This window comes from Macrotis lagotis, chromosome X (genome assembly GCF_037893015.1).
Source record: "Macrotis lagotis isolate mMagLag1 chromosome X, bilby.v1.9.chrom.fasta, whole genome shotgun sequence".
In the NCBI taxonomy this organism is placed as follows: domain Eukaryota; kingdom Metazoa; phylum Chordata; class Mammalia; order Peramelemorphia; family Peramelidae; genus Macrotis; species Macrotis lagotis.
Genome location: NC_133666.1, coordinates 616971396 through 616991278, shown reverse-complemented (window position 1 = coordinate 616991278; position 19883 = coordinate 616971396). Strand labels below are relative to the sequence as shown.

The 19883-nt window shown below is 40.7% G+C and overlaps 1 protein-coding gene across 2 annotated transcripts; it reads left to right on the top strand.

Moving 5' to 3' along the window:
- The first annotated feature begins 13624 nt into the window (after positions 1 to 13624).
- On the top strand, positions 13625 to 18836 carry LYNX1 (Ly6/neurotoxin 1). 2 transcript variants are annotated; one of them, XM_074199439.1, is made up of 4 exons: positions 13625 to 13724; positions 16949 to 17063; positions 17463 to 17564; positions 18141 to 18836. In XM_074199439.1, exons 2-4 carry the CDS (start codon positions 17012 to 17014, stop codon positions 18350 to 18352), a joined length of 366 nt encoding a protein of 121 aa, XP_074055540.1. In that variant the 5' UTR covers positions 13625 to 13724; positions 16949 to 17011; the 3' UTR covers positions 18353 to 18836. The 2 variants fall into 2 exon arrangements, with proteins under 2 accessions (XP_074055540.1, XP_074055541.1); XM_074199440.1 differs by lacking the exon at positions 13625 to 13724 and adding an exon at positions 14313 to 14548.
- The last annotated feature ends 1047 nt before the right edge of the window (positions 18837 to 19883 follow it).

Genomic DNA, 19883 nt, shown 5'->3' with positions numbered 1-19883 from the left:
ATATTTATAAGGACATCCAGATTATAAATTAGAAATGACATTTGATTATTTCTTTTTCACAAATGTGGTTTCCAGTTTTTTAATCTTAGTTTCCAAATATTTTCTGTATCTGTCTTTCAACTCATAATTTCCAATATGGTCAGTGCTGGAAACAGAGAGAGAAAAAAAGCCTCTTTGAAGGCTTTTCTATTTGAAAGTTTACTTATTTAATAGTCTGTTTCCTTTGGTAGATCATCGCCCCCCCCCCCAAATAGTGACATAGGTAAAATGCCTGTTAGCTATGAGTTAGCACAAACACAAACAGCATCTCACAGACAACAGGCACATTTCCCATTCTCTTAAAGATTTTCCTGATTCTATAAGCTCCCTTTCAATGAGAAGTAAAGAACTCACTGTTCATTAGTAAAACAGATACACACCAAGCATATGAGAAGACACAACATTAAATCATGCCTGAACTTATAAGTTTTTTCTCAAAGACATTTTGAAGTCAAGATCTTACTTGTCTCCTCTATTAATTATAGAACTTATGACCCTCTTGTAGCTGGGGAACCTGCTGTCAGTTTAATATAATTTTTCTGTTTTCTCATTAAGTGAATACTTTTAGAATTGGTAAAACATCTAATTTAATAACAATACAAATTGTTTTAGACTAATTTGCCAATTGGGTCCACCCATTTTAAGTTTACTTTATATTTAGAACAAGTCCCTAATAGGTAGAAGAGCTGGTCAAAGTTCCATTCCTCTAGACTTTTTTCCCAAAGTATAATCACAGGAAGTAAAATTAAGAATTATGAAGAATGTAACAATATCAGTAGTTCATTTATTCTAATCTTATCTAAGAACATTATTCAATAAAATTCCCTAACTTTCTAAGTAATCAAAAGTTCCATGCTTTGTCCAACAGATTTACGAAAATGCTTTGTATTTTCATACCAAACTCTGCACAGCCTATTGGCTCTATCTCTAGTCAGCCTCACCTCCTGGATAAGGAGTCCAGCCTTTTCCCAGCTCATGAACAGTGATCCAATAAGATGCATTTCTTCTCTTATACCTGACCCCATCTCTCCTGGAAATATCACTGAGCAGGAGTGATACTCTTCAGAGAAACTTCCCTCAAGAGAGAGTTGGACTAGATTCCGGAGGACCTAACTACCCTTTATTAGCTATTTTTTTCTGAGAAACTTCCCAACTAAAGGCTCTGGAGACAACCTACCTTACATATGAAGCAAAGCAGGTAATTTCCAACCTATCTGAGGCCTACCTTATGGACCTGTTATATTCAGGGATATCCCTTTTGGCAAATTCTTCAATGCCTCCCATTCTCAAATTCTGGGCTTAATCTATAGGGTCCTAAGACTGGTCAACTAGGACCTAAAAGTCCATTATAAATGAATATTCAGCAAAATTCATATCTACTTTTCTTTAAAATTTCCTGAAAATTTAGTTCTGATTATGAGTGACTTAATCCTTTCTTCATCTCTGTAAAATCAAAATGAACCTTCTTCTCGAGTCAAGGAAGATAGAATTGTTTCCAGAATGGTCACATGCCTTAACAGCTTATTGTTGAGGTAAGGAATCTTTTCCTTAGTGCTATCAGTTCTAGACTAAAGTGTTGCTTTCTCAAAGTTGTGTCACAGTACTTGAATGGGGAATTATTCCCCCCAAATCTTACCTAACCAGGGACAGGTCATAGTATCTTTTAGATGGGTTAACTTTGCCCTTTGTGAACCATCAAAAGTACCATCTCAATCAATTAAAGAGATTTCTCTACCAATGACAAAAATTTAATTTATTTACTTAAAATTTAATTACTCCATATTAAAAGAATTTAAAGGCAAAAGAAATCTATTTTAACCTTGCAAACAGGAAACTTTAAATTTAGTGGTGGTTGAAAATAAGGAACTAGCAATTCCATTGCTGAATCTCCCTGGTCTTTACAAAATGAAAGTAGGAAAAATATAGGAAAAAAATAGCCAATGTTTAGAAAGTCAAAACTGACCATATAATTTTTTATAAAAATTAAATTTGCATGTTTCAGTTCTTATAAATATGTACAGAATAGTCAAATTCAAACAGTCCCTGTTAACCCAATCAAGAACTCTTCTTAAGAAAATGAATTCAGGGTAAAGCAAGGCAGACTTACTAATCTTAAAGAGACTTATCTGAGACTCAGAGAACTTGGGTACAAACAGTGTAAGGAGTCCATTTATAAATGAATATTCAGCAAAATTCATACTTATATCCTGGTGTCTGTGGGGGAACCATCAGCAAGAATTTGACTAAGTGTATGCTTCTCTTTTTGGATCCCCTACAGGGGCTGGTCAAAAGAGGTTGAGGGTCACATACTGCTGTCCCTTCATGGTCATCAAAAATGTGGTAATTAAAATAGTCCCACCTACAATAAAAGAAACTGAGGCAGTGTTCTGAGGCAATGTCACTTTATTAAAGAATCTGTGATCCCCTCAATGAAGTGAATCTCAGATCTTTGTCACAATCTAAGATGCCTCCTTCTGGGACTTTATTAGTATAGGATTTGATACTCAAACATGCAAAAGAAGCATATTGAAATACAGAATTTCATTGATTGATAGACTTTTCTCTAGAAGGCCAAAAATGACATATTAGCAGGAAGATCATAGATTGGGTGAAGTAGAATAGGGCTGAGAGAGACCTGGACTTGAAAACAAGAGACTGAAATCTAGTCTGGGCTTGGTCACTGACATTTCCACTAAGGGCCATAGGCTACTTCTTAGGTTAGGCAAGGGGAAATGGCTCAGGATAGACATATACCTGACATCATAAGATGGTCACTTGTTTGATCCAGAGGTACAAAAATAAATTGGAACTTTTCATGCTATATGGAACTTGGTAACAAAGACAAGGAAAAACAAGGTCCTCTTGCTAGCTTCTAATGATTGCCCAAGTGATCTTACCATCTGGATTTCACAACTCTGGGATCCAGTATTCAGAGCTCAGAATCATATCAGATTGATTGATACTAATTAGAATTTGAGTAAGGATCTTCACTCATTAAATTAACTTTCTCATTAGCTTGAGAGACTTGAAGCTCATAGACTTGAAAAAGTTATCCCTTTTCCCTCCTCCCCAGATTCTCCCAACTGAAAAAAGGATCTTAGGAGGAAAAACAAAGGTATGCTAGAGATTATATATATCCTTATCCCTCATAGGTTGGTTGGCACATAAGCCTCAACTATCTTCTTTAGTCTAGCATAGAAACAATGGAAGTTAACATTCATATGGCTCTTTTAAGGTTTGCAAATCACCACACATTTAACATTGAATCCTCACAACAACCTTATATGGGAGGTGCTATTATTATTTCTACTTTAAAAAGGAGAAAACTGAGGCTGAGACAGGTTTAATGACTTCTTCACCTAATATCTGAGGCAGGATTGGAATTCAGGTCTTCCTGACCCTAAGACCTCTGCTCTGCTCACTATATACATATATATATATATATATATATATATATATATATACTATATATATAATCATATCAGATGTTTATTAAATATCTTTATTGAATTGAATTGAGTTCTCAAAGTCCTCAACTGAGAAAGTAGAATAGGGCTGAGAGAGACCTAGACTTGAAAATAAGAGACTGAAATCTAGTCTGGGCTTGGCCACTGATTTGCTATGTGACCTTGAGTAAGGAATGTCCTCTTTCTATAGCTAAATTTCTTCCTCTGTAAAATAAAAGAGTTGGACTAAGATCTCTAAAGCCCTTTTCATCACTATTATTATATGATCTAAAGACCCTGTTATCTCTTAGCAATGTAAGTTCTAAGGCTCCTCTAGTTCTGGCATTTTGTCCCCTAAGACCCCTCCAACTCTGATATTCTTTATTCAGAGTATAGGTTGATACTGAAAAAAAATTGGAAATACCAATTGGTTCAAATCTGGGATTAAAATTCAATCTAAACATATCTGGTTGAATACTTCTAAAATATTACATTCTTTTATTGAAGGAGGAAAGTGAGGTACCTCTCCCTTTCCACTAATATAGTTTCAATTCTCTTTGGGCCTGAGTAAATGGGCCTTAACAGGAACTGTGAGAAAAAATTTAAATCCAAAGTCATATGGTCAACTTTCAGTGATCTTCTCTACCCTTGGATTTGTCCTCAGGCAACAATTGCACAATCCATCTCTAATCCCATATTCAAAGAGTTTCCAGCCAGTTAGCACCAACCAACCAATAATTCAAGAACCTCCACGCTAATGTGGAAAATCAAGATATAGATGAAGGACTTTCTAAAATGCAATATATAAAGTATTTCAATATGCATATACTTGCCATGAAAGATGGATGTGGTATGGAGAGTAGAGAATATGAGTTTCATTGGTAAAAGTAATTCATCATCTTTTGACCAATGTATTTCTTGATGTATCTCAATGATGTATCTCTTCTCACTTAGTTGGGTTGGTTATAGGATCATAGATTTAGAGCTGGAAATAATCTTAGAGGTCATCTAATTCAAATTTTCTTTGTTCAGATTGGGAACGTGAGGCTCAGGGAGATGAATGACAGGTACATGGATCATTGTGTAGCTTTTATGCAAAGTCTTTCCAGCTTGGAAGGATTTGATATAGCTATACATACATATGTGTAGGTATGTATACACACATATAAATATATGTAGATAAATGTATATATCCATATAAATATCTTGGCTCAAGAGCAGACACTTACTTATATAACAGTGTAGGGAAGGGTGGGGATTAGGCAAGTGAAATTTTCATATAGGAAGAAAAGTTTTTGTTTTTAAGGGTATAACTTCCATACAAGTAGAGAAAACATGATAGTCTAGTGGAAAGAGCTCTGGATTTGGAATCAGTAAATTGAATTTAAGGAATAGCTAAGTGGTTGAATGGATAGAATGCTGGGCCTGGAGTCAGGAAGATTCACCTTCCTAAGTACAAATCTTGCCTCAAACATTTGCTAGCTATGTGACACTTAACTCTGTTTGCCTCAGTTTCCTCGTCTGTCAAATGTACCAGAGAAGGAAATGGCAAACTCCTCCAGTGTCTTTGCCAAGCAAACCTCAAATGGCATCATGAAGACTTGGAAATGACTTAAATGACTAAACAACTCTAACAACAAACTGGATATAAATCCCACATCCCACACTCATTAGCAGCATGATAATGGCAAGTAGCATCTCCTGAGTCTCAGTTTCTCCTTCTACCAAAAGGGGTTGGTGTTTGTGTTTATTATAAATAAAAAATATGAAAAACAAGTTGAATCAAAATTTAAAAGTAGGGTTTCAAGCTGACTTTCACTTAAGAAATTCTAGGGCATTTTCTATGATACCAAGTAGCTCCCCCCACCCCCACCCCTATCCCTATCCCAAACCTTTCTCCTTAATATTATATTCTCCCTGGATGGGACCCATGGAACACCAGGTTCTCCTCAGAAAGAACTATAAGTACAATTGACCCAAAGATAAATGGGGAGATGTCATAATGTGCTTAACTAGGCCACATGGTAAAATGTAAAGAGTGATAGACTTGAGATTCAAATTCTGGCTCATCCATTTACTTGTGACATGATCCTAAACAAATCACTTTCTCTCTTTCCTTGGTTTCCTCACGAGTCAAATGAATAGGTTAGAGTAAATGATCTTTAAAGTTCATTACAGCTCTAAATCTTCTAATTCAATATGAAAAAAGACAATTCATCCATTATCTTCTAAAATTTTTTGAGATTAGGAAACTGAGTCTGAGAGAAGGAAGGAAACAAATGCCTATTATGTGCAGAGTACTCTACAAATATGGTCTCATTTGATCCTCACAACAACCCTGGGAGGTAGGTACTATTATGTTTTCCATTTTATAGATAAGGAAACTCAGGCTAAAAGAGATTATCTTGTCCAAAGTTACATGATTAATAAGTATCTGATGCCATATTTGAACTCAAATCTTAGTGCCTCCAAACTCAACATTCTAACCAATATAATCATGATGTAAAGGAACAATGTGTCTCAGTGGAAACAATCTCATATTGGAAGCAAAGGACCTGAGTTTGAATCCCAGCTATGATTCTTATTACCTGGATGACCTTGGGTAAGTTGCATAACTTTTCTAGACCTTCAGTATACCCATCTGTAAAATGAGAGGGTCACACAAATGACCTCTCCAATCCCATTTAGTGCTTGCTCCATGAATCTCTAAGCCAGTGGTGGAGAACCTCTGGCCCACAGGCCATATTGGTCTGCTATTGTCAAGGTAACCTCAGGAGGGGGCTGGAAATTCAATAAATCTAGGAGCTTTTAGGGCTGAATTAATTAAATATTTGATCAAATATAACACACAAATGATGTCATAAATATCTAAATGGTCCTTAATAGGAAAAAAAAAGATTCTCCACCCCTGCTCTAAACCAATAACAGTAGGAAAAGGGAAGGATTTAAAAGAAAAAAAAAAGGATAGATTAGGTGTTACAGTAGAACTCATGAACTAATTGACTAACTACAATATTTAAAAAACCCAAAGAATGTGGGGAATCTTCCACAGAGGATTTTTGGAAATCTAGGGATAGAAATTAGTTTGAGATTTTATTTTGGGACTCAGAAGTGGTGAGATTTTGGAGATATAGATGTGGCAGTGTTTTGCACAGAGGTGGTAAATGAAGCCATATGAATGGATGATATTGTCAGAACAGAGAATGTGATAAGACAAAGATGATTTGCAATCTGTAGCAATGGAAAAATTGGTGGGTGCATACATATATTTTACAATGTGTATAAAAACAAAAGTGCACACACCATAATGTAACATGTATGTGTCACGTGAATGTGTATGCCACCTATTTATTGTGTGTATATGACATGCTTGCATGAGGGCATGGCTATACACACATGTATAGTGCACACGTTTCATGTTGTATTGTAATGTGCGTGTGTGTGTGTGTGTGTGTGTGTGTGTGTGTGTGGTAAAGGACAATAGCTAAAACTGCTTCCATTTCTTTCAGCTTTCCTATGGAAGGCAATGCCACACTTTAGGTCTTCTTGTCCATAGAACACCTTCTGTGCACCCCCTTGTGACAAATCTAGGAACTTCAGGTTTGCCTGAGACCAGAAATTTCCCAAGTTCACACCCAATGAAGACTAGGGGGAAGACACTGCTCTCTGCTGGCCAACAAGAAAGTGTGATCTTTATATTTAAAAAATATATGTATGTATATATATACATATATATATATATATATGTATATATATACATTACAGTCATGGAGGGCATGTGTTTTTCTTGACAAAAATTTTGGAGTGGTTTTCCATTTCCTCCAGTTCATTCATTTTATAGATGAGAAAATTGAAGTAATCAGAGTTAAGTGATTTACCCAGAGTCTCCCAGCTAATAAGTATCGGGGATCGGATTTGAATTCAGGAAGATGTCTTTCTGAAATGCTCCAACCACTGCACTACCAAATATAAGATCTTCTTTTTGTATTCTTAAACTCTTCACCACCTGACCTCATCTCAACATACTAGACTCTTGTACTAATTCCTCTCCACATATTCTGTAACTTTACTGTTCCTAGCCCACAACAATTTATCTCCTAATCAGAGTATATAGAGAAGTCTGACCAGGGCAGAGAACAACTAATGAAGATAGTTGCCCACCAATCCCTAGTCTGGACAATATTTTTTCTTTAATTCAACAAAAACTTCAATGAACTTTTTTGGTTACCATTTTAGGCTCTGCTCATTATGAATTTACAGTTGACTAAAATCCGGAGTTGCTTTTCAGACAAGCTCTTATCTAATCATATCTCCCCTATCTTGTACTTGTGAAAACAACTCTGTAACTCACAAGGGTAAAATTCCATAATTATTCCTATTTAATTTCATCTTTCAGTCCAACATTCTGTCCAGTCAAGATTTGGGGGGTCTTGGCTCTATCATCCAATGTACTAAATACCCCTCCCCTCTTTACACAATCTATGGATTTTATAAGGGTGTCATCTTTATCCAAATTGTTATTCAAAATATAAAATAGTAGTGGACCCCTCAGAAATCCTGAGGTCTATTCATTAGAGCTGTCCTTTCAAATCCATTACATAACAAGCATTAATAATTGTTCTTTGAGTTCCATCATTCAACCAGTGCTGAATGCATCCAATTGTGCAGAATATAGTTATAAAGTTTATTTGAGGACAAGGATCATATTTGCTTCTGGCCAGAGCAGACATGTGGAAGACAGACAGTGATTATGTTGTGGGCTAGGTATGGGACTTTGAGCCAAAGAAAAATTACATAGACCTAAAACGCTAATCAAAGTTAGACCTTGAAGACAGTTCAGGTAAATTAGTCAACATGATAGTCACCTACCCTCCTCTGGGTAAATTCTATTAAAAATATTTCTAGTTGTCTTCAATTCTGTTAGCTACCCCTCCTTTTAAATATAATTGTCTTCTTTGTCTTCCAAGATAACATACTGTTTTGAACATCCTTCTGTCTCTCTAAATGGTTCTTCATCTGCTCCTTTTCCTTTTTCCCTTCTACTAAAGTGTCCCCCTAGCTTTTCTCTCTTCTCTCTCTCTCTCTCTCTCTCTCTCTCTCTCTCTCTCTCTCTCTCTCTCTCTCTCTCTCTCTCTCTCCCCCTCTCTCCCTCTCTCTATGTCTGTCTTTCTGACTCTCTCTCTATATATGTGGGTGCTCACATTCTCTGTTCTGACAATATCATTCATTTCTGTGGCTTCATTTACCACCTCTGTGCAAATAACTTCCACATCTACATATCCAAACTCTCACCACTTTTGAGTCCCAAAATAAAATCTCAAAGTATTGAATGGATCCTAAAAGAAGTCAAATAAATTTTGTTTGAAAATCCTAGGTAATGTCCACTCCACAGATGAAACATTATTATATGGAAGTTTGGTTTAGATGTATTGTATTTGGCTTTAAAGGGCAATACTATGACCAGTGGGTGAAAGGCATGAACTAGGATGACGGCATCAGGCAATGACTACATCCAGTATGCCATCTCAGCTACCAGATCATCATACTGATTAATGAGTAGAATAGAGCCCACTACAACCCTCAGATCTTTTTTGTCATAGCCAATACAGGAGCTTGTTTTGTTTGATTATGTGTTTTTCTTACAAGGATTTTGTTTTTCTTTTTCTCTTTTCTCCCAATAGGGAGGAGTGAGATTATTGGAATAGAAGGTAGTCTTTTTTTCATTGGAAAAATTATTCTTGTACTTGTGAAGATTACTTTTCTGACCTTGAATAGAGTGCACAGGAGTTTTGCAGGAGAGAAGGAATCAGACTGCCCTTTTCACTTTTCCAATCAATTATGAGTGAATGCTCTTTAAATTAGTGAGTTTGTTGTGAGTCAGTGGACACATGACAGTAAAGGTATAAAATATATGCAACCTAATGATATTTATTGAAGGATCTTCTTTTTACAGTTAGTGGAAGTCTCAGGGGAACTGGAGAGAGAAGGGAAGTCCTGTGGTTCTTTTAGTATGTACCTCATGTGGAGTCTCCACTAATCATCTGGATAGCATAATGCCCAAAAGGTCTTATGGTAATGGCAGTATCAAAGAAGCCTCCTCTGCTTTTCCTTTGCATCCCTATCAATCACACAATGCTCCTCCAATTTGCCTATTCCCAGGGATTCTAAGGCAATGACTGGTTAAATGGGAAGGCAAGGGTGAAACTAGAACAATCATTTATCCTATCTTTATTCAAGGTCTCCTAGTTAGAAAAGGTGGAAATCTGTTATCTTCACTTCCAGGGACTAAGGTGTTACAAAAGGCTATTCCACTTAGGTTATGAGGGGTCTTATTCATGAAGCCTGAGCTAGGGAAAACCAGAAAAGATATTTCCAAGAGTAGGATTTGGGGAGAGATACATAGTCCAGACCTGTGATTTTTTTATCCTTTTTGGGAGGGAAGAAATGTCCTCCACTGAAGTAGATCAGCAAGCTTTCTGCAACTTAAACCTTTAGAGAAGTTTTTGGAAGCATTGAAAGTTCAAGTTTAGGATGTAAATCAAGAACACCAGGGAGCAAAAAAACCTGAATAGATATACAAGAAAATAGACAATCTGTAATGTCTCAAAAAATCTGACTTATGCTAAAATTATGTGACTATTGCCAAATTAATGACTTTGAGATTTGCTTTTTATCAAGAAAAGAATGGATTCTTTAATCAAGCAGTTTATAGTTTTCTCTTGGGATTTTGCACAACTGCTGGGTTGTTTTTTAAGACAACCAAGTCAATTCACAGACAACCAACAAAGGAAACCTAGCACTTCTAGTTACATATATATGTATATATATATGTATATATATCTTAAGTGATAAACCCTTTTACATAAATATGAAGAAAGAGGTAAAGAGATCATGGTAACTACAAACCAGAAATGGAATAAACTATGGCAGTCATACTGTGGCTAGCCTTAACATAGAACCCAAATCTAAGACTCAATTTATGCTAGATATGTTCTGTAACATTCAAACTGTTGAGATCTTTGAATCCTGAACATTCTAGAAGATTCTAGCCTGTTGTGATCTTTTTGAATCCTGAGTATGCCATCCAATAAATGAATAATATGTCAGTTTTTTATTATTTATGAAAATTGATAAGTAGACCATATCTAGCTTTATCTAAGTCAGTGATGAAAATATCTACAAGAGCAGTACTTACTTGGAGTAGTCCACTAAAAAGCCATCTTTCAAAGATCTCAGTTCATTAAAAATGGCACCATTTAGGGCTAGTCATTTAGCTACTTTCAAATTCATATAATTGTATTCTGCACCGTGAAAGTTTGGCAAATGCTTTACTAAAATCTAGATAAATTTCATTTCTAGCATTCCCATGATTTTTATCTTATAAAGTGTCCTCCAGATCACTGTAATAAACCACCATGTTTCCTCTCTAGGGATTTTTCATCAAGTCATTCATTCTTCATCAAATCATCAACAAATATCAAAAGGTGGTTACTTTTCTAATAGTCTTTTCTGGAAGGCAATCAGTTTGCTGAAGTAAATTTCTGGGCAGAATGGTTTGACCTTCTGTTGTTGTTCAATCAAGTTGGGGTGATAAATAAAGGGGCAAACCAGTGTACTTTGCACTGGCACAATCTGATAGTACAAATGTCATGTCCACTGACTTTAATGATCAGAGTCTCTGTCTATGACATCCAGAAACCTTCTGGTGTTGCTTCTCCTTAGGAGTCTGATCTGGTGGCCAAAGGAACTTTATTTGCTCCAAGCTGACAGGACCAAAAATCTCCTCCTTGGCTAGAAGTCAAGAAACCTTACCAAAAAATAAAATGAAGTTTGCCTTAGCCATGTTCCCCTGCTCCTGAATTTTGGTATTTGCTTTACTGAAGTTGTATTAGACCCTATTAATAAAGTTCATCTTTTTAGATTTGACTCAGCTTGAGACTTTTTTGAATTTCTGTTCCATCACCCAGTGTGGTAACTAGTCCTCATATCATCCTCAGTTTTGATAAGCATGCTCTTTAGGTTTTCATCCAAGTTTTTGATTTAAAAAAAAACTTTTAATGAACAAACAAAACAAATTTGGAAAACTATTAACAAACACACAAATTTAACATCTCAGGACCAAGGACAGATCTCTAAGGCTCTGCTAGAGATCTCTCTCCAGGTCGATAGCAATTGATTGGTCATCATCATCATCATCATCATTGCTAAGATTTAAATAGCACTTAGTATGTTTCAGGTATTGTGCTAACTACTTTATAACATTTGATACTCACAACAATCCTGGAAGATAGCTGCTTTTATTAACCCTGTTTCACAGATGAGGAAACTGAGGCAAGAAGTGGTTAAGAGACTTGCCCAAAGTCACACAAGGGTCCAGGTATGTAAATGCTTCTGAATCTTTTCAAATGTATCCAGTACCCTTGTCTTCATCTCATCCATCATGAAAACATGAGAGCCTTTGTCCAATCCTTTGCAGATATCCATGTATAATTTTATATATGGCATTCCCCTAATTTACCTATCTAGTGACCCTATCAACATAGGAAATGGGAGTAGACTAGCAAAGTCTAGTTTGGATGAAATCACCACATAAACCTGCACTTCCCTTTCTGAATATTCACATACCATCCTTTTAATAGGAGACATTCAGGAATTTATTAAGAAACCAGAGCTATTTTAGTGGCCTATAGTTTGAGGACTTTTTTAATCTTCCTTTTTTGAAAATTGGGATCATGACAGTTAAATGCAGATTGTGAAAAGGATCATAAGATTGATCAGGTTCAGGACTTTAGAAGTTCACATTAGAGAGAGATCTTATGGGAGCAATCATGGAAGATACTGTGAGCAAGATTTCAAAGACTAAGTGGATGGAATGGGTAGTGGCATTGAAGATGCAAGAGTTACTTGAATCCTAGGATTCAAAATAAAGGAAGACTAAATTGGAAAAGTGGGAGAGGAAGGGGCAGATTCTAGATACTGAAGGACTTTGAAGTCCAGGAAAATAAATATATTCAGTAAACAAATTATTTTTTGACATGAGAGTGACCTATTGAAATGAATCTGAAATCAGGGGTTAGGGGAGGGGTAATAAGTGATAAAGGATTGAAATGGGGTAGTCTACATTTGAGTAGAAAGGAAGTGACAAACATAATAGCTATTTTAAACAATTATATTAATAGATTAAGGTTTACAAAGTGCTTTTCTCCCAACAACCCTGTTAGACCCATTTGTGTCTTTGGATGGTTGCTTGTCAATGTCTATCTGTCTGTGCGATTGATGACTCTGTATCTGTGAATGTCAGTATAACTATGGATGTTTCCTTCTAGGCTTGTGTTACTGTCTCACTGCCCCTCATTACCAGTTCTAGTTTTGGGGACAGGTTGGTCCAAGAAAAAGGTGGGGTATTCTAGGTTCAGCTCTGGAGAGGCCAAGGGGAGTTGAGCTTGAGGAGGGTAAGCTTGGGGTAGTTCAGAGTCAGGAAGTGAGGGGCAGGATGAGCTTGGGACTGGGGACAGGGACCAAGTTCTTGGCTGAGGTCTGGATGTAGAAGGTTCCTGAACAAAGTAGGGGTGGTAATGATGCAGGGAAAGTTTTGCCGCAGAGATTATGTAAGAATTGGGAAGCAGGTTGGGAGGGGTGAGGAGAACTCTGCAGGGAGGTGATGAAGCTGATTTTGCAGAGGTTTTGAGTAAGGTGGGGAGACTGCGGACAAGGATGGGGGAAAGGTGGGGGGAGGAATGACTGCAGTCTGCACTGAGGGAGGGGGAAGGAGGCCTGGGGCGGAGCCCAGAAAGGACTGCAGAGGCCCGGGCCCAGCCTAAGATGACAGTATGACGTCTGGGTTTCTTTTGGACTAAAAGATTAATTTTGGGAAAGGGGTGAAGATGTGGGGGGGGGTTGGGGGGTAGGAAGAAAGGGGTCCTGGCAATAGTCTGAGGCCAGAACTCAGACTTGGGGTAGGATTCTAGGCCAGGAGCCAAAATTCTGCAGTGGGAGGTGGGGTTGGAAGAAAGGAGGGGGCTCTGCAGTAAGGGAGCAAGGGGCGGAGCCGAAGGGGGTCTGGAGAGGGGGCGGAGCCTAAGAGGGTCTAAAAGACCGCGGTGCGGCTCTCTCCGCTCACTTGCGCCGCAGCCGCCGCTGCGGCTGCAGCTGCGGACTTGGACCTCGATGGACCTCGATGGACCCCGATGGACCCCGATGGATCTGGACGGACTTGGAAGGACCCGGATGGACCTGGACGTGAGTGATGTATGGGAAAGCCGAGGTGCTGGGAAGGGTCTCCTATGAACTCTACCAGTTACTGTGGACGGATATTTAAGGGGTTCCTCAGGGGAAGGGAGTCAGGGCAGATAGAGGAATCTTCTACCTACTGCAATGGGCTGGGGTCTTCTACAGAAGCTCCACGCAGTCTTGTATCCATCATTCAGTGTCCTTTCTGGACCTCCCATTGCCCCAGCATTATCTCTCTCTCTCTTTCTCTCTCTCTCTCTCTCCTCCGCTCTCTGTCTCTCTCTCTCCTCTCTCTTCTCTCTTCTCTCTTCTCTTTCTCTCTCTCTCTCTCTCTCTCTCTCTCTCTCTCTCTCTCTCTCTCTCTCTCTCTCTCTCTCCTCCGCTCTCTGTCTCTGTCTGTCTCTGTCTCTGTCTGTCTCTCTCTTCTCTCTCTCTCTCTCTCTCTCTCTCTCTCTCTCTCTCTCTCCTCCCTCCTCCTCCTCCTCCTCCTCCTCCTCCTCCTTCTTCCTCTCTCTCTCTCTCTCTCTCTCTCTCTCTCTCTCTCTCTCTCTCTCTCTCTCTCTCTCTCTCTCTAACATCTTCACTTCCTCCTCCAATCTTTTGCCCTCACTTTCAACAGGGCTTCTCCCCCATAATCCCGGTCTTCCCGCACTCCACTCTCCGCTCCCTTTGTGCTCTAAAACAATTCTCACTGTTACGTTGGATATTATTTCGAGGATTGCTGGCTCTGTATAAACTACTTTGAGGTGTGCAAATCGCTTGGCATGTATTTTCTGAGCTGCCCCTCGTAGCAGCCTTGGGAGAGACGTGAGATAATTAGCCCCACTTTACAGGTAAGGAAATATGCCTCCCGCCCTCCCTAGGCTGCTTTAGAGCCCCTATTTGATTGGGGGGCCGGGGGGCGGGAGATTGCGGCAAAGGTGGGGCGGGGCGGGGCCGGGAGTTTGGCACTACAGAATGCTGAATCATGGGGACCGCAGTGTTGACGCAATCTTGGCGCAGTGGTGGCGCGGGGAATGGGGACAAAAATAGAGACTGGCTGAACAGCTAATGAGTCCTGGGAAGATAGCAACACAGTGATGACCTTTCTTCTCTTAGCTTCTCGTCGCATTCGTCGCAAAGGATGCCCTGGATCCTTTGTCGCCTAGAACGGGGTTAGAGACTTAGTTAGTTGCGCCTTAGGGAAGGATGCTTTTTCACGGGCGCGGATAGAAATCGCGAGGCGTCACAAATTAATGTACAAAAAAATGGGGGTAGAAAAATTTAACAATAGCCTTAATGCGTCCTATTTCTATGGTACGGTACAGTCTGAAAGCTGGTTTCTCAAAATACTCCTCCGAGGTCATTAGTGCAAATATGAGTCTCATTTTGCTGGTGCTGCTTAGAAGGCGTCTCAGGGCTCCCAAGGTCCTGCAGAAGTGGGCGGGGCGGGATCCTGGTACTGCAGAATGCTGAATCATAGGGACCGCAGTGTTGACGTAATGTTGGTGCAGTGTTGACGCAATGGTGGCGCAGTGGTGGCGCAGTGGTAGCGCACAGACTGGGAACAAAGAGAGAGAGAGAGAGAGAGAGAGAGAGAGAGAGAGAGAGAGAGAGAGAGAGAGAGAGGATGAACAGTTAATGAGCCCCAAGCCTGCGGCCGTCCTGATGATCTGCCTTCCTCAAGCTTCCTAACACTTTTTTATTTTCCCAAAGAGATGCCCCCTCCCATAGGGTTGGGGCGTGGGATTGCTAATGGGGGCTCACAAAGAGTTCTCGGGTTGCTGCAGAGGGTGGGGTGGGGGTGGGATTCTGCTACTGCAGAATGCTGAATCATAGGGACCGCAGGGATGGCGCAGTGATGGGGACAGACGGAGCTGGGATGAACAGTTTAATGAGCCTCTGGAAGGTACTGATGTCTCCGCCCATCCTCTTAACCCTTCCCAAGCCTGCTGCATTATAAGAATGGGCGAGGCAGGGGCTGGGCACTGGATGTTTAGACAGACACTATACATCCAGGTGGGAGAGTCTGGGAAAGGTTTTTATTGTTGTTGCTGCTGCTGCTGTGCCTTTTGCAGTATCAGAGGCTCCTTTCTTGAACAAAGATTTAATAAGCTGACTCATATCTCCTCCCCTTGCCCCCAGTCTACCGCTCAGACATCCTAGTGGCATCTCCTGAGCCCTCCCCCTTCTGAGCGGTGTCGTGCAGAGCCCAGGTGGGAGGGGGACTGCGGCAGAGAGAGATGAAAGGAGGGGCTCTCTGGGAGCTCACAGTCCGGGATGCGGAGAGCATTAGCCAACCAGCATCCCGAAGGCCAGATGGGTGTGGCCCAGACTCTCCTACTGAAGAGACCTGGAAGCCATTCATGGGAACACCTTTGGAAGGAGCTGCGGATGTTTAACCTTCAGAAGAAAAGACTAGGGAGGGAGGGGATCTATAGCTTTAAGCATTTAAATGCTTTCCTATTATATAGGGGAAAAAAAGTGGGTGGCCATAGCTAAGATTTTGACCAAAGATAAGATCAGTCCTACAGAGGAAGGGACTGTCTCAGATGAAGGGTTCCTCTTCACAAAAGCCTTTAGGTGAAGACTGCATGGGGATTTTTCAGGTTTACTGCAGAGATACATGGGCTACATGGCAAGGTCATATATTTGAGGAGTTTATTAGGAATGTAAGAATTGATTAAAAACAATTTGGACTAGAATACTCACAGGACCTTCTGGCGGAGGGGGGATGGTTTGAGCTTGCCCTTGAAGATAGCTATCTTCCATAGAGCCAATGTCTTATAAATACTTGGTTTCATTTATTAAGAGCTAGAAGGGGCGTAATAGGCAACAGGACAACATGGTTAGCATGCTAGACTTACAACTTGGAAGAACTAGATTAAAATCCTACCTCACTCTATGACTGATCAAGCATGTAATGCCACTGAGCCTCAGTTTCCTCATCTGTAAAATTAGTGTAAAATAGCATCTCCTTCACAGACCTATTGGGAGGATCCAATGAGAATATCTTTAAAGTGTTTTGCAAATCCCGAGATGATATATAAATAAGAACTTCATTTTACAGATGAAGGAATAGAAGTCAAATGAACCAACTGAAGTGAGGGACAGAGAAGAGAGAGTGATAGGAAGAAAGACAAGGAATGCTTTAAGCAGAATTGGACAGGAGCAAGGATGTGAAACTTGAAGCCTTTATTTAATTCTTTCTGACTGTGCTTTTTTTTCTCCTTTCCCCTTAATCTTCTCTCAAGGCTGAAGAATCCTGCCTGCAGCTTCCTGCTTCAACTTAGCAACCCTTCCCCCTGCTTTCAACCATGAAGTTTTTTCCAGTCTTGCTTCTCATGACTACCATGGTCCAGCCACTCAGTAAGGAAGAAAAAGAGTTTGACATCCAGGGGTGAGAGTGGGATGGGGGGAGGTGTCCAGAAGGACAGTATTCTAATGCATCTCCTCACCTCATTCCAGCAATCTTATTCTAGGAAGGAATATATGGAACCATAGCTAAAGTTAAGGGTTACCAGAGGTGGAGAGGAGGGGGTAGGTTGTATGAGCTTTGTGATGCTAACAACTTGAGATATTAGAAAAAAAGATAGAGGTAAATGGGAACATGGCCTGAGCCCTCAGGCCAGCCCCTTGAAAATGTACCTGTCTGGAAGGTCTCTTTCAAACATTTCCAATGTTTGAACCCTAGACAGAGATAGAGAGTACAGACTGGAGGAAGGTAATGTCAATCTTTTAATGACTGTTTTGTGTCTCTATGCACAGCCCATGCCCTGGAATGCTATGTCTGTGAATACAAAGGGTACAACTGCTTCAAGCCGATGAGGTGCCCCGATTACGTCAACTACTGTATGACCACCCGGACTTGTAAGTAATTCATTCAATCCCTTTCAAAATTAAAGCTAGAATTTCATTATGTTGCAACAACAGAGCTGATGAACACTTTAGTGATCATCTCATTGAATTCTCTCATTTAAACTGAGACCCTGAGAGAGGGAGAGCAAGGTATTTATTATATCTTGTAATACCAGTGGCAATGCCAGGGGTTAAGAAACAAGACTAGGCTTCAAGAACTCCTATCATTCTAGTAAATACTGCCTTGTAATTTTTCCACCTTTAGATGATTATGTGGGATGTGACTCTTACTCTTTATGCCCATCCTTTTCTGGGTTGCATGAAGGAAAGGAATGTTTGCCAGATGGTGTCTGCTCTGCAGCTACTTAATATACGGGGGCCCTGCCATGAGTGATTTCAATCACAGTCTGGAAGAAACAGCGGAATAGTAAATTAGTTCCTAACCTCATGGAATCAGTCTTAAGGAGAACTGGGGCTCCCACCTTGGGGGTAATTACAACTGGGAAGTAAAAGAGCAAAAGGCTATCCATTCCTGGAGTCTTGAACTTGTTTCTTTTTCCTCTTCTCTCCCCTTCCTATGGTGTTAAGATATCACTCCAACCAGGGTAACAGTCAGCAAGTCCTGCGTCCCCACCTGCTTTGAGACCCTGTACGATGGCTATACCAAGAATGCTGCCACCACGTCCTGCTGCCAGTACGACTACTGCAATGGGGCTAGCCTTGGGGCCCAGGCTTCCTCAGCCCTGGCCCTCACCACAATCCTCAGCACGCTCTGGGGGCTGCTTCCCCCCAGCCTCTGACCCAGGCTAACTGGACCCCTTCCCTTTTTCCAGATCAACTTGGCTCTGTGAGAGATGAGGAGAACATGGCGACTTCATAACTGTCCCTGGCCCCTGCCCCACACATCGAGTCCTTCCCATGGCCTCTTCCCAGGACCACTTCATCTGCCACCAGCCCCCAGCACTCATGGGATGTCAGACCCTCCCTGAGTGCTTTCCTTCCAAGTCTAGATCCTCCCAATGCTGAAATAGGCCTGGGAATCCTTCCCAAACCACCAGGGGATGGGAGTGGTCCTCATTTCTAGCTAATCCAGGGACTTCTTCTCTACCTGTCATTGGAGTCAGAGGCATCTGTTTGGAGCCCAAAGCTGGGCGACAGAAGGGTAAGAAGCTCTTGGATTCTCGAATTTCCCCATACCTTTGTTCCTGGACTAGTTTTATTTTGATGCTGACCATCTTGGAACTCTTCACACTTCTGCTCCTCAACCCCATCCACTTTTCAAAATGTCTGACTTTGAACTTGATTGACTAATGTGGGACCTGACACCTGAAATGTTCATGGATCTGCCATCCACACCGGACTCCTTCTGCAGGGATGAGTGTTGGGGGAAGACCAATTTAGGGTGGGGTATGAAGTGGGGGGGAGGCACATACATAGGGGTTGGACAAGTATGGTTTTTTGTTACCTGTTGAGTTCTGATGGGGGTTTGGGGGTGGGGGTGGAAGTAATAGAGTACTGTTGCTGGGGAGGGAGTGGAAGATATAGAGAACCTGGTTAAAGGGGGGAAATACCCCCATCCCCAGGAAGCCCCTGGTCTGAGATGGATTGTCATAGTTAACCCCTTATTTCAGTTGGCTCTTCCAGAGGAATGGGAAGAGGTTGGTTCTTCAAGAAGGTAAGGCCTACCCAAAGACTTACACATACCATGGAAGGTTGAGATGGAAGGTAGCTTTTCCTGAGCTGTCCTGGGAAGGTCCTCACAGACAGAATTGCCGAATGTGAGAGCTGGAAGACCCCTTAGAGACCATCTAGTCCAATCCTCTCATTTTACAGATAAGGAAATTGAGGCACAGGGAGGTGAGGTGACTTATCAATAGTTACAAAGTGAGGTTGTGTGTAACGCTGGGTCCCCATGGGTTCCCATACAACTCTGGATCCTCGTGTTACATCTCTGGTCCCCTGTGCTGTTTTGAGTCACTTATCCCAAAACCTCAAGCTTGAGCCCCGGCCATTACATTTCTATACACACCAAAGAAAATATACGTGACCATTGAACCACATACATTTCATTACAGCAGAATAGGAAGGTAAATAACAGGGTAGAAATGTTGTCTGTACTCATGCACAAAAAGATTTCCATATCCTGTGCTTTCAACCCCCTCTCCTCCCCCTTAGCTAATCTATTTTTCAGTTCAGACTCAAGGAACTCCAGTGAACCTTGGGGTTTGAAATCATCTGCCTCTTAGGTTTCTTTCCTTCCAGTCTCAGTGGGGCGAGATGAATAGAATGAATGTCTAAGGGATGAGTGAAAGCTGGTCTCCAACCACAACT

Bases quoted from the DNA above. Each gene is read 5' to 3' on its own strand.
- LYNX1 (XM_074199439.1), top strand. From the start codon at position 17,012: ATGAAGTTTTTTCCAGTCTTGCTTCTCATGACTACCATGGTCCAGCCA. The intron at 17,064-17,462 runs GTAAGGAAGAAA...CTCTATGCACAG, and splicing joins TACCATGGTCCAGCCACTCA to CCCATGCCCTGGAATGCTAT. The intron at 17,565-18,140 runs GTAAGTAATTCA...TATGGTGTTAAG, and splicing joins CTGTATGACCACCCGGACTT to ATATCACTCCAACCAGGGTA.